Genomic DNA, 14,216 nt, shown 5'->3' with positions numbered 1-14,216 from the left:
AAATTCCTTGTCCACTTTGTTCGGACCATAGATGTTACAAAGGATAAGTCGTTTCTCATTATAAAGTATTTCTAAGATTTGGAACTGTCCTTCTATATCTAATATCGAGGACTCAATTTTGTAGTTCAAAGCCTTATTAAATAATATAGCCACTCCTCTTTTACGTGAATTATATGGGGCTGCTATCACTTCACCCACCCACTTAGTCTGTAATTTAGGAATTTCTGTATCTTTCAAGTGGATCTCCTGCAAGAAAGCTATATCTGGCTTACCCTTGGCCAGATACTTAATTACGGATTTCCTCTTTATTGGCGAGTTTATGCCACCCACATTCCAGGAAGCAATTTTAAGAGGCAGAACCATTTTTTATTCTAAAAAAATAAAAGCTATCCCAAAAGGAATATTTTATCTAGAGATAGTACCAAAGATAAATATGGCCAAAAAGAGTCGGGGAGATGGGGGAGGAGGGAAAGCAAGACAAAATGATACAAAAACAAACAAAACAAGAAAAAAAAAAAAAAAAGGAAAAAAAACCCAACCGAGCACAGCAGGAGAAATTAAAACTTGCGCAATGTAATCCATTGCAAGCACTAAACAACACAAAAAATATATATATAATCACATTCCATCTTTGATTTAACAGCATCAACAAGTAACAAGTATAAACCTATCCCCAGTTCAAGTTATAAGTAGATCTTTACATAGAGAGAATGCTTCATCTGTATTATTTACTGTGTACGACTTCCCTTCTTTCATTAGTATGAGTTTGGCTGGGTAAACTAGTCTAACATTATACCCTGCCTTCATAAATTTTGTGAAAAACGGTGACATTTCCCTTCTTTTAGCCATTGTCTCAGCAGAAAAATCTTGAAAGATTAAGATCTTATATGAGTCAATACAGAGAGAGTCCAGTTTTCTGTAATACTTTAAATACAAAAGCTTATCTTGGTAATTAACAAATTTAAAGATAACTGTTCTAGGTTTAGCATCTATGTTACCGCTTTCTTTCATAAATCCAATTCGATGGACTCTCTCTATTTGAAAAGCCACTGAGGGGGGCGGTATCAAGAGTGCCTGAGGAAGAGTGACAGTAACAAAGGCCATCAAGTCCTGCGGACCCACCGACTCTGGTAGTCCAACAACCCTCAGGTTATTGCGCCTTGACCTATCCTCAAGGTCTTCGATCCTTGCACGCAGTGACGCGATGGCCTTATCTTGTTTGATCGTAATAGGCGTGATACTATTAACTCTGTCCTCTAGCCCAGACACTCTAGTCTCTACCTCCTCTATTCTGGTATTAAATTGTCGAATTTCACAAGATAGGTTGGAAATTTCAGCTTTGATCTCTTTTTTAACAGCATCTAAATGGGGAGTGAATATTTTCGCTATCTCTGCCCCCAATTCTGCCATATCGCTGCTGCCAATACCAGACAGTCTTCGCTCCTGTGAGATATCTAACGTGGGGTCCGCAGATTTTAAACTGCCTTTTTTATCTCTTTTGGGTGGCATGTTTGGTGAGGAGCTTTTCTGAAGTGAAATAAACCTATCCATTCACCTGTGTCAATATGTTGACGTGTATTGTGTGTATGTATATTAATTATCTTTTACAATTCAAAGTGTTTCAGTTAATCTGAAAAAATTGTGTGTATGTGCCTAGCCTATGGCAAAAAGAAAAACAAAAAAAAACAGGAATATACTAATATAGAGACAAAAAGAAAAACGAGCGCAGCCACGACTCAAGGTAAAAGTTTTAATGCTTCCAAATTGCGCTTACATACATATTGCACTTACAAGAGCTTAGATAAAAACAGGCGCCTCAATGTGGCAGATCATATAGGATTATTCTGTCCCGGTTCAGCTATGACTTTTGCGTCTTCCCTGTGATCGAGCTGTCTCCGGTATACACAGTCAGTTATTGATCATCCAACAGACGGGCTTTGTATTCCCTTGTTCTTTTAGTGACTGCTGCCTTGTGCCTTTTTCTTCTACGCGTTTCGTCCGACCTCTGCGAACTTTCTCAAGGTATGAAGTTTTTCGCGGGGGTCCGTAGTTTAAAAGCAGATAGCTCCACCCTATTCCTATCTTGTAGGCCAATCACATGTCCACATTTATCACACACACCTCTGACCAAATACAGATTGGTATTCTATGCGTTTCTGGGTCACGCCCCTTCATTAGGAATATACTAATGTCTCTTAATCTCTATTTAACCTAGCCGTGAGATTTAGCCTCTTATAGGCGTGCTCAGTTGGTTATTAAAGGTACACTTTTGCCCTAATTATCGGTGCGTTCACTAAAGGTGTGTCACATCTAAAGTGAAATACAAAAAAAACACAAAAAAAACCCCAAAAAAAACACAGAGAACAAGTGGGAACTAAGAAGAGAAAGAAAGAAAAAAAAAAAAGAAAAAAAAAAAGAAACCCACAAAAAAGAAAAAAAAGTGACAAAAAGTTTTTTAAATGGCTCCTGTTTACGACCTGTCTGTCAGGTAGACCCCAATAGTTAAGTCAAAAAAAGAGAGAAAAAAAATGTAAAGAAAAAAGGCCAGCAAGCAGGACAAGCAATACATTCAAATCACGAAAACTGTCATATAACTAGGTCTTACATCAGCAACTTTTATAAGCTGAACTTTTTTTTTTTTTCCCACTAAATGTTGCTAGTTTTGCTTGTTACTTTTTGTTACCAAGTATCTTTATCTATACATACCACAATTAATTAATGTTTTTTTCATATTTTTAATTTTAGGCTACAGTTTTATATTCCAGAGTTACATAAAGCTTTTGATTTGTACTCATATTATATTTTTACATTTACTGATGTTATCTCTTTTTAATATTTTGGATCCTAGGGATAAATACAATTACTACACACATTTGTGAAAATAAAGTATATGTTTATTTTAATAATAAATGGCCATTGCCATTACTGCATAAACTTAATCCACAAAACAATCTGTTTGTATTTTTTTTTTATTATCATTACTCTGCAATAAGAAATAAGATTAAGAAAAATGAAAAGGTCAATATGCATTAAGCAGAGGTAAAAATACCATGAACTTTTTGCAACTTAAAAACTCATATGATAATAAAAATCTCATAAAAACATAAAAAAACAGAAAATATAAATAATTACAAAACATATATATAGTATAGTATGTTGTGTATAACTATATATAGTATATATTAAATTCTACTAGTTTGTAAACACAAATTTAAAGGGATATGAATAACTGATCATTTAGTAAAAATATGTTTAATTAAACACAACAAGAAACAGTTTTCAGTTTTGATTTCTTGATAAATGAGAGCTTAGAAATTCTCAGTGTTGCTACTGTCTGCAGCTAGATAAGAGAGCCACCATTACATTACTATTATAATTTTACAGCAAAAGGACTTTACTGATCATAGCCAATAAATTAAATGGACAGTATACACCAATTTTCATATGCATGTAATAGACACTACTATAAAGAAGACTATGCACAGATACTGATCTAAAAATCCAGTATAAAACCTTTTAAAAACTTACTTAGAAGCTCCCACTTTAGCACTGGTGACGAGGTTAGACTGGGACACCCACTGAAAAGGGAAAGCAGGAAAAGGCAGATACTCTAGGGTTGCCACCTGTCCCTTAAAATACAGAACACTTATAAGTTACACATGCTGCAGGGTGTGCAGGGAGGAATATGAATAGTGCTGTCCAGAAACACAATACATGTTCCTCCCTGCACACCCTGCAGCATGTGTAACTCATAAGTGTCCAGGAAAGCATGGCTGAGGTGGCAACCCTAGATACTCCCCACCTCCCCTGCATATGAAAAGACCCATTACACAACTAGGAGTCTGTCAACATCAGTTTACATCTAAAACTTTGGGGCTTGGTTTGGAGTCTGAAAATCAGAACAATCACCTAGATTACGAGTTATGCGCGCTATAGGGTTTTTAACTAACGCAACAAAAGTTGCGTTATTTCACCCTCCATAGTGCTGCCATTACAAGTTTTGAAACAGCCGGCTTGTGCGTGCAATATGGTTGCGTTGAGCTCCATACCGCACAAAATATAGGCGCTGTTTTCACGTGCTCGTGCACGCTTTCCCCATAGACATCAATGGGGAGAGCGGGTTAGAAAAAAACCTAACACCTGAAGCACGGAATGAAAAGCTCCGTAACGCAGCCAAAATTGATATCTATGGGAAAAAAAGTAACGTTTAAACCTAACACCCTAACATCAACTTTAAGTCTAAACACCTCTAATCTGCTGCCCCCGACATCGTTGACACCTACATAAAGTTATTAACCACTAATCTGCCGCTCCCGATATCTCCCCCACTATACTAAAGTAATTAACCCTAATCCCTCGCACCCCATAATCGCCCACACTATAATAAATCTATTAACCCCTATTCCGCCGCCTCCCAACATCGCAGCAACTAAATAAAGCTATTAACCCCTAAACCTATGGCCTCTCACATCACTATTACTAAATAAACCTATTAACCTCTAAACTGCCAGCCCCCCCCCCCCCACATCGCAACAACCTAAATTAACCCCTTAATGACCACATCACTTTTCCATTTTCTGTCCGTTTGGGACCAAGGCTATTTTTACATTTTTGCTGATTGTGTTTAGCTGTAATTTTCCTCTTACTCATTTACTGTACCCACACATATTATATACTGTTTTGCCATTAAATGGACTTTCTAAAGATACCATTATTTTCATCATATCTTATAATTTACTATAAAAAATTATAAAATATGAGGAAAAAATGGAAAAAAACACACTTTTTTTAACTTTGACCCCCAAAATCTGTTACACATCTATAACCACCAGAAAACACCCATGCTAAATAGTTTCTAAATTTTGTCCTGAGTTTAGAAATACCCAATTTTAACATGTTCTTTGCTTTTTTTGCAAGTTATAGGGCAATAAATACAAGTAGCACTTTGCCATTTCCAAACCACTTTTTTCAAAATTAGCACTAGTTACATTGGGACACTGATATCTTTCAGGAATCCCTGAATATCCCTTGACATGTATATATTTTTTTTTTAGAAGACATCCCAAAGTATTGATCTAGGCCCATTTTGGTATATTTCATGCCACCATTTCACCACCAAATGCGATCAAATAAAAAAAATTGTTCACTTTTTCACAAATTTTTTCACAAACTTTAGGTTTCTCACTGAAATTATTTACAAACAACTTGTGCAATTATGGCATAAATGGTTGTAAATGCTTCTCTGGGATCCCCTTTGATCAGAAATAGCAGACATATATGACTTTGGCGTTGCTTTTTGGTAATTAGAAGGCTGCTAAATGCCACTGCGCAACACACATGTATTATGCCCAGCAGTGAAGGGGTTAATAAGGGAGCTTGTAGGGTTAATTTTAGCTTTAGTGTAGCGTAGTAGACAACCCAAGGTATTGATCTAGGCACATTTTGGTATATTTCATGCCACCATTTTACCACCAAATGCGTTCAAATAAAAAAAAGTTCACTTTTTCACAATTTTAGGTTTCTCACTGAAATTATTTACAAACAGCTTGTGCAATTATGGCACAAATGGTTGTAAATGCTTCTCTGGGATCCCCTTTGTTTAGAAATAGCAGACATATATAGCTTTGGCATTGGTTTTTGGTAATTAGAAGGCCGCTAAATGCTGATGCGCATCACACGTGTATTATGCCCAGCAGTGAAGGGGTTAATTAGGTAGCTTGTAGGGAGCTTGCCGGGTTAATTTTAGCTTTAGTGTAGCGTTCAGCCTCCCACCTGACACATCAGACCCCCTGATCCCTCCCAAACAGCTCTCTTTCCTCCCCCACCCCACAATTGTCCCCGCCATCTTAAGCACTAAAATAAAAGGTATCTTCATTTTTTTAGCATATTTACATATGCTGCTGTGTAGGATCCCCCCTTAGCCCCCAACCTCTCTGACCCCCCCCCCCTCTGCCTTATTGTGCGCCATCTTGGGTACTGGCAGCTGTCTGCCAGTACCCAGTTTACTAAAAAATTATTTTCTTTTTTCTGTAGTGTAGCATTCCCCCCAAAGACCAATCCCTCACCCCCTCCCGGATCCCTTAGATCCTTTTTTTAAATTAAATTTTTACCCCACTCTAGCCCACTTTTGTATAATAAATTTGCTATAGTGTAGCCATTCGCCCGCGCCCACCCCCGCTCCCCCTGTGCATGCGCGCGCATCTGTGCGTGCCCCCAGCGATCCCGCCCATGATCCGGCCTCCCTCTTGCATCATCAGATGCACGCCTCCCAGACCGGCTCCCACCCACCAATGATACTGGCCATCGATGTCCGGTGCAGAGAGGGCCACAGAGTGTCTCTCTCTGCATCGGATGGCCAAGGAAGGTTATTGCAGGGATGCCTCGATATCGAGGCATCCCTGCAATAACCGGAAAGTGGCTGGAAGCAAGCAGGATCACTTCCACCACTTTCCAGACCGACCACGTACAGGGTACGTCCTCGGTCGTTAACTGTATTTTTTAGAGGACGTACCCTGCACATCGTCGGTCGTTAAGTGGTTAAACTATTAACTCCTAAACCCAACACACCCTAATTTTAACATAATTAAAATAGAGCAAAATTAAAGTTATAATTATTAACTAAATAATACCAAAGCAAGCTACACTATAACTAATATTATATTGTATATATTGTCCGGACTTCAGGAACTGTAAGTTGATCTTCAGTGGTTAGTGTTAGGATTTCTTAAACTTTTTTGGGTGTTTTTTTTTATAGTTTAGGGTTTGGGCTTTTCTTAAAAAAACTAAATGCCCATTTCAGGGCAAAGCAAAAGAGCTAAATGCCCTTTTAAGGGCAATGCCCATACAAATGCCCTTTTCAAGTCTATGGGTAGCTTAGGTTTAGGTTAGAGTTAGTTTTTATTTTTATTTTGGGGGGTTGGTTGGCTGGTGGGTTTTACTGTTGGGGGGTCTTTGTGGGGGGGGTTTTACAGGTAAAAGAGCTGTTTAACAATGCCCTACAAAAGGCCCTTTTAAGGGTTATTGGTAGTTTATTGTAGGCTAGGGTTTTTTTTATTTTGGGTGGGCTTTTTTATTTTTATAGGGCTATTAGATTAGGTATAATTCTTTTTTATTTTTGATAATGTCGTTTGTTATTTTTCGTAATTTAGTGTTTGTTATTTTTTGTAATTTTGTATTTTTTATATTTTGTATGTGTGTTTTAATTTTCTTTAATTGGTAGTTAGTTTAATTTTAGTTTAAACTTAGTTTTTTTTAATTTGACAGGTAAGTTTTAATTTAATTTAAGATAGGGAAATTGTAATTTTAATATACATTTAGGGGGGCATTAGGTTTAGGGGTTACTAGTTTAATTTAGTTTATTGCGATGTGGATGGCTTTTGGTTTAGGGGTTAATAGTTCAATTTAGTATATTTCGTTGAGGGGTGCTTGCAGTGTAGGGGTTAATAGGTTTATTATAGTGGCGGCGGTGTCGGGGAGTGGCAGTATATGGTTAACAGATTTATTATAGTGTGGGCGATGTTGGGGTGCAGGGGAATAGGGGTTAATAACTTGAGTATAGTGGTGGCAATGACGGTGAGCGGTGGAATAGGGGTTAATACATTTTATTATTAGGGGTGATGTCGGGAGCAGCAGATTAGGGGTTAATAACTTTAATATAGTGTCTGCGATGCAGGAGGGCCTCGGTTTAGGGGTTAATAGGAAGTTTATGGGTGTTAGTGTACTTTGTGACAGTTTAGTTATACATTTTTTGTAACAGTTTGGTAGCGCAAAACTCATAACTACTAGTCTTAGACTAGTAGCCTCACCACAAAACTCGAATGGAAGTTCCATGAAAAAACATAATTTTTAAGTGTACGAGATTGACGTTACGTTACAGGCTAAAAGGCTTGCGGTACAGCTATACCGACATGACTTGTAATGGCTGTGGTGCTGTTTTAACGCTGAAAATACAATTTTTTTCACCGTTAAAACACAGACGCAAAACTTGTAATCTAGGTGAATGTTATTTAAAAAAAAAGCAAAACTATACATTGTTGCACAAACACTACCAGATGGGCTATATTAATGGATCATCTACAAAACATTTATGTAAACTGAAATCTAGTGTACAATGTCCCTTTAACTGCAGCTAGAACAGGTCTTTCAAAAAGAAAAGCTGATACTTTGCATTCCTGCAGAGACCTCTCTTCTGCAGTAGCCTGTGTGGCCCATTGGGAAATATCCCAGTATCCAGGTAGGCCAATCTGGCCCTGACTCCAGAACAGTAGATTAAATTAAAACATGTATTTTTTTTTTTTTTACTATAATGGCCCTTTAATTTTTTTATTGTTTTCCCCCCAAAAAATCTTTATTAAGATATATTCAAATATACAAACTTGGCCGAAGATACAGGATAAACTTCAAAAGTTATACATAAGGAGGTAGGTCATATTTTACACCTGACACATACCAACTACAAAGTCTTTCTTAGCTCATTTCTCTCGTTTTGCTGATGTGCATTTGCTGTCCATGCCCATACGGGACTAAAATGGCCTCTCTTGGACCATTGAGTAAGTTATAATGAGGCTAGAACAGGCAGATGGTAGTAGGATAGCTGAAATATCTAACATACAGTTTGTTTGCATAGTAGTAATTAGTTGATACAGAACATGTCTAGTCCTAAACTACCAGTTATCGTTGAAGCATAACAGTTATATAGTGCAATACTTTTCAAATTAATACAATCAATTCTATATAAACAAAAGTAACTAATTAAGCAGTGTAAACAATGGGAAAACTTGTAGGATATAGTGTTTGTAATATATTTAACTTCAGTGGTCTTTATGTAGGCTAGTTGTGACAGTGTGTCATCTGCTTACAGAGAGGTCAATTTTCCTTGAGTTAGTGAGGACATGGGTGGGCTAAAAAGTGTAACCATCAGTTGTCTTTACTTGCATTCCATCGCATTGTCATTATTATTAGAATAAAATTATTTGTGTTATTTTTTTTGGTTTATTTTGGGTCAAAATTTACTTTATTTTTTAATGTTTTGTTTTTGTTATTCTAAATTTTTTTGAGGATTAAGATTTATCATTGCCGTCATTGGATTTATTATGTTATTATATTGTGATTTCTTGTATTGGAATATTTTTTATAATATTTTCTTTTACTTCTTTCTAGGGAGGATCACACAATGGGCATCTTTACCAAGAATGGAATGATCAGCCTTGTCATATTGTTTCTGCACTCCACGACTTGCCAAGAAATTTTATACAATACAGACTCTTCCCCTTTTAACTTCACTCAGAGTGCGTACCATGCAACAATCTACGAGAACTCTGCCCCAAAAACCTATGTAGTTAGTCAGGTTAAGATGGGTATTTATCTTAAGGACCCTCAATGGACAATAAAATATCGCATTGTATCTGGTGACAGCACTGGCCTATTTAAGACAGAGGAGATGGTAGTTGGGGACTTCTGCTTTTTACGTATACGAATACGGAGTGGTAACACAGCTCTTTTGAACAGAGAAGTAAAAGACAATTATCAGCTTATCATTTATGCTTCAGAAAAGAACATAGAGTATGAGGTACGGACTAAAGTTATTATTCAAGTTTTAGATATCAATGACTTGAGGCCACTTTTCCTTAAAACATCATATATGTTCAAAATAAAAGAAGATGCTCCTTTAAAAACAGTTCTCGGCAAAATAAGTGCTACTGATGCAGATTTAGGCCAGAATGCTATGTTTTATTATAAGCTAAACACCCAGTCATCATTCTTCTGCATTCACCCAACAAGTGGTATTGTCATGTTAGTTGGAAAGCTAAATGCTACAGAGAGAGCTATTCACAAGCTTGAAATTCTAGCAGTTGACCGTATGAGAAAAATTTCAGAAGGTAATGGATTTGGCAATGTGGCATATCTTGAAGTCCTAGTGGAGCAATCAATAAAAAAGCCTCCTTTTATTTCTTCAGTAACTACAACCTTACCAGACTCATCTGATAGACTCCTGTATGCAACTTTGATCATGGATTCAGCAGACCAAGACTGCAACATAGATCTTGTAGAGATTGTATCTGGAGACCCAATAGGTTATTTTAAAGTGGTAAGGTCTTATGTGGGTAAAAATGAATTTACAATTGTATCTACTGCCCAAATTAACTGGTTAGAAAACCCACATGGCTTCAATATCACTCTTAGAGCCAAAGACAAAAGCAGACCACCTACATATTCCCCACTAAAAACAATTTACATACCACCATGGAAATATGCCTTAGCAAGATTCGAACAGGAGATTTACAAAGTACAGATTAGTGAATGTGCTCCTCCTGGAAGTCGTGTCACACTAGTCAAAATTATTCCAGAAATTCCCAGTGGGGGTTATCACTTTAAAACGCCAACAGACAAATTTAAAATTATCCCTCACACTGGCTTGATTTTTACCAACAGATTTATGGATGTGAAAGACCAATCTCAATTGGAAGTCATAGCACTTAATGGGCAGATTTCATCTACGGTTATTGTTGATATTTTAGATTGTAATAATCATGCGCCAGTTTTCATGCAAGCTTCATACCAAGGAACCTTTAATGAAAATGTCCCCATAGGAACCAAAATTGTACAGGTTAGTGCTAGGGATGGTGACCTGGGAAATAATGGTGTTGTAACTTACAATATAGCAAGCCCTAAAAATGCACCTTTCATCATAGATAAATTTACAGGTGTTATTAGGACATCTAGGGTTTTGGATTATGAATTAACACAAAGGCTGTATCACCTAACTGTTTGGGCATCTGACTGGGGTTCACCATTTCGTAGACAGAGCTCTGTACATGTCTCCCTCATACTTAACAATTTAAATGATAATGCACCCGTGTTTGAGAATGTGAACTGCAATATAAGTATTCCAAGAGACTTGCCTATTGGGGAGAAAGTCATAGCTCTATCAGCAGTGGATATAGATGAGCTCCAAAATATCCAGTATGAGATCCTGGCTGGCAATGAGCTGCAGAAGTTTAAATTAGATTCTACATCAGGGGTGATAACAATTAGAAATGATTTTTACGGTCTACCAGATTCCCAGCCTTCCTTTTACTCACTTTTTATTACTGCAAATGATGGAGACAATAATGCAGTGCCCAATATAGTTAATATCACATTATTAAATGAAGGTTCTCCAGTGTCAGCACAATGTGAGGAAACTGGAGTGCTAAAAAAAATAGCTGCCAGTATTATAGACTCGCTTGGATCTCACTCTCAAGATCATGGATATGAGGATGACACTTCTTTCAACATACATCTTTTAAACAGTCACATTCCTAAATTTGATGACAATTTCCCAATATCAATTGATGTGCCTGAAGACACGCCAGTCAACTCTGTCATCACTCAGCTATCTGCCACTGATCTTGATATGGGTTTTAATGGCCAACTGGTCTATGCAATCTCTGATGGAGCTGATGATGGTTGTTTTGCTATTGATATGGAGTCAGGAAAGTTGATTGTCTTGTTGCCATTAGATCGTGAAACTGCAAGTTCATATATTTTGAATATTACAGTGTATGACCTTGGAACACCTCAAAGGTCATCCTGGAAGATTTTAGCAGTCAATTTGATTGATGCAAATGATAATGCTCCCTGTTTTCCATCATCTGGATATTGTGTTACATTACCAGAAGATTCCAAAATCGGTACCACTGTCCTTAAGGTTAAAGCAGAGGATAATGACATGGAGGACAATGGAAAAGTAAAGTACTCACTTCTGACACCCACAGATACGTTTGCAATTGATAGTATTACTGGAGAGTTAACTGTAAAGGGGAGATTGGATAGAGAGCTGTTAGCAAAGTATAGGCTCAAAATAGAGGCCAGAGATCAACCTAAAAATGACAAACAGCAGCTTTCCATCACCGATGTTGTTGTGACTTTGGAAGACGTCAATGACAATACTCCACACTGCACACCTTTAACAGCTAATGTCAAAGTGCCAGAAGATCTTCCTTTAGGAACTGTTGTTTACTTTGTTGAAGCTCTGGACACGGACATTGGTGCCAACGGAGAAGTTTCTTATGCCCTTATCAATGATGAACTTGGTATTTTTCAGGTGGATAAATTAACTGGAGCTGTGATTCTTGAAAAAGAGCTTGATTTTGAGAAAAGATCATTATATAATTTGACAGTGAGAGCTACAGATGCTGGTCATCCATTCCCTCATTCATCAATTTGTCATATGGAAGTAGAAGTGCTGGATGTCAATGAGAACCTACAGTCCCCTTATTTCCAGTCTTTTGTGTTCCAAGCATCAGTGCCAGAAAATTCACCACCTGGAACCACTGTCCGTTCAATTACAGCACAAGATGAAGATAAAGGGAAAGATGGGGAAATACGATATTCAATTCGGGATGGAACTGATCTTTCTGCCTTCAGCATTGATGAGGAATCAGGTAATTAGTTGTTACATACACATACATATACACATCATTAACCCCTTACCTATGCCAGGGGTTGCAGTCATCAGTGCCTTCTGGCTGGCAAGTGGGTAAAGTCAACCAAATTCACAAGTTTTTCAAATATTCACATATTTTTCTAATTTCTCAATAAAGATTGTTATAAGAAGATAAAGACCTAAATATTAATTTTGTAGTTTTGTTGGGAAAGATTAACTGCAGTCATGGTGTAATTTAGTCACATTTTTGTTATCTGTCTATTAATCTTGCTTTTAAAAAAATGGTATATATGTCAATCGTATATCAATTATGGTGTATAAACAGATAATAAAATTAACAATAAGCATTTTTTTTAGGTGCAATCCGGACTGAGGTCCCTTTAGACCGAGAATCTGTTTCTCATTACTGGTTGACAATTTATGCCACCGACATGGGCACTGTCCCTCTGTTTTCTGTTGCTGAGGTTTACATTGAAGTTACTGATATCAATGATAACATTCCACAGTTGTCCCACGCTGTGTTCTATGCTTCAGTTCCTGAGAATTCACCAGCTGATCTTTCTATCCTTCAACTGGAAGCTTCAGATGCTGACTCCATATCTGCCAACCAGCTCTCCTACCAATTCTCTGCTGGGAACAGCCAGGGATTTTTCAGGTTGAACCCAAACACTGGTAAGTAGCAGAATAGATCCCAACACACTGAGTAAACTTTATGTATGTATTTATATGTAACAGTAGATGTCCTCTGTATTATCCAAATATCAAATATAACAAAATGTATTCCAGGACTTTTTAAATCATTACAATATAGACCATACTATTCTGTGGATAAACTAAATCAGTGTTCTGTTTCAAAATAAATGACGAAATAAATAAGAAATAAATAAAAAAAAAAAATAGTTTCTCAATAATAATATATTCTGTATTATACAATTCAAGAGAACATCCTTTTCTCTTGAATAGAACATTTGGGGGGGGGGGGGGTTGTGAAATAGTTGGGCCAGAAACAGTTTGAGGAATTGGGCTATGGGACTCTTGTTATCTCTCCCCGTGCCTGCTTTATGCATAATAGCAGAGATGTTTACAGATCCCCATAATTTGGAGTGCTAATAAAGGATACCATAAGGTTCCATATCAAGAACTTGGTTTTGGTGGGAGTAATGATTTTCCATATAAAGTGATTGAAACTGCTTCTCAAGCAGCCTTAATTCGGGACCAGAATTAAAAGGGAAAGTACAACACACATACTGAGGTGGAGTAGCAGAACAAGCCATAAGCACAATAATATTGTTAAAGCTATATAAACTTTGCATTTGAAGTTTTCATAATATTAAATGAAATAATGAATGTAGGTGAACTGTTATTAGCTCACCTTTGAATTTCCCTTATTTAGTTTGAAATTGTCATTTATTAAGTTTAACAGCCCCACCGGCCACCTCCATGCTGAACATTTATTTTCTACTTTTGAAAGACGAGTGTTGATGACTGTACAGATCATTGCAGTAATATCTGATCAGAATAGTCAGCAGCAGCACTTAAGGACAGTAGAGTCAAAATCAAACTTTCACAATTCAAAACTATTGTGCAATTTTAAACAACTTTGCAATTTACTTCTATTACTTAACTTGTTTTGTTCTCTTGATATCCAATGTTGAAAAGTATACATAGGTAGGCTCAGGAGCAGCAATGCTTCTTATGTAATTTACTCAGCAAAAGCACTTAGCTAGCTCCCAGTTGTTTAGAACTCCTTGTTTATTCTGAATAATGAAAGAAAAAAAAAATGGGTTTC

The 14,216-nt window shown here is 36.9% G+C and overlaps 1 protein-coding gene across 1 annotated transcript in view; it reads left to right on the top strand.

The window, feature by feature from the left end:
• The window catches only part of FAT2 (FAT atypical cadherin 2), a 166,190-nt gene that overhangs the window by 39,626 nt on the left and 112,348 nt on the right, over window positions 1-14,216 (top strand). The window contains exons 2-3 of the mRNA XM_053718687.1: window positions 9,160-12,425; window positions 12,785-13,099. Of these exons, the coding sequence (XP_053574662.1) occupies window positions 9,173-12,425; window positions 12,785-13,099 (3,568 nt within the window). The 5' untranslated portion in view covers window positions 9,160-9,172. The remainder of the gene's footprint in view (window positions 1-9,159; window positions 12,426-12,784; window positions 13,100-14,216) is intronic.

Source organism: Bombina bombina, chromosome 6, assembly GCF_027579735.1.
Source record: "Bombina bombina isolate aBomBom1 chromosome 6, aBomBom1.pri, whole genome shotgun sequence".
Lineage (NCBI taxonomy): Eukaryota > Metazoa > Chordata > Amphibia > Anura > Bombinatoridae > Bombina > Bombina bombina.
This window is presented reverse-complemented; position numbering and strand designations above follow the sequence as displayed.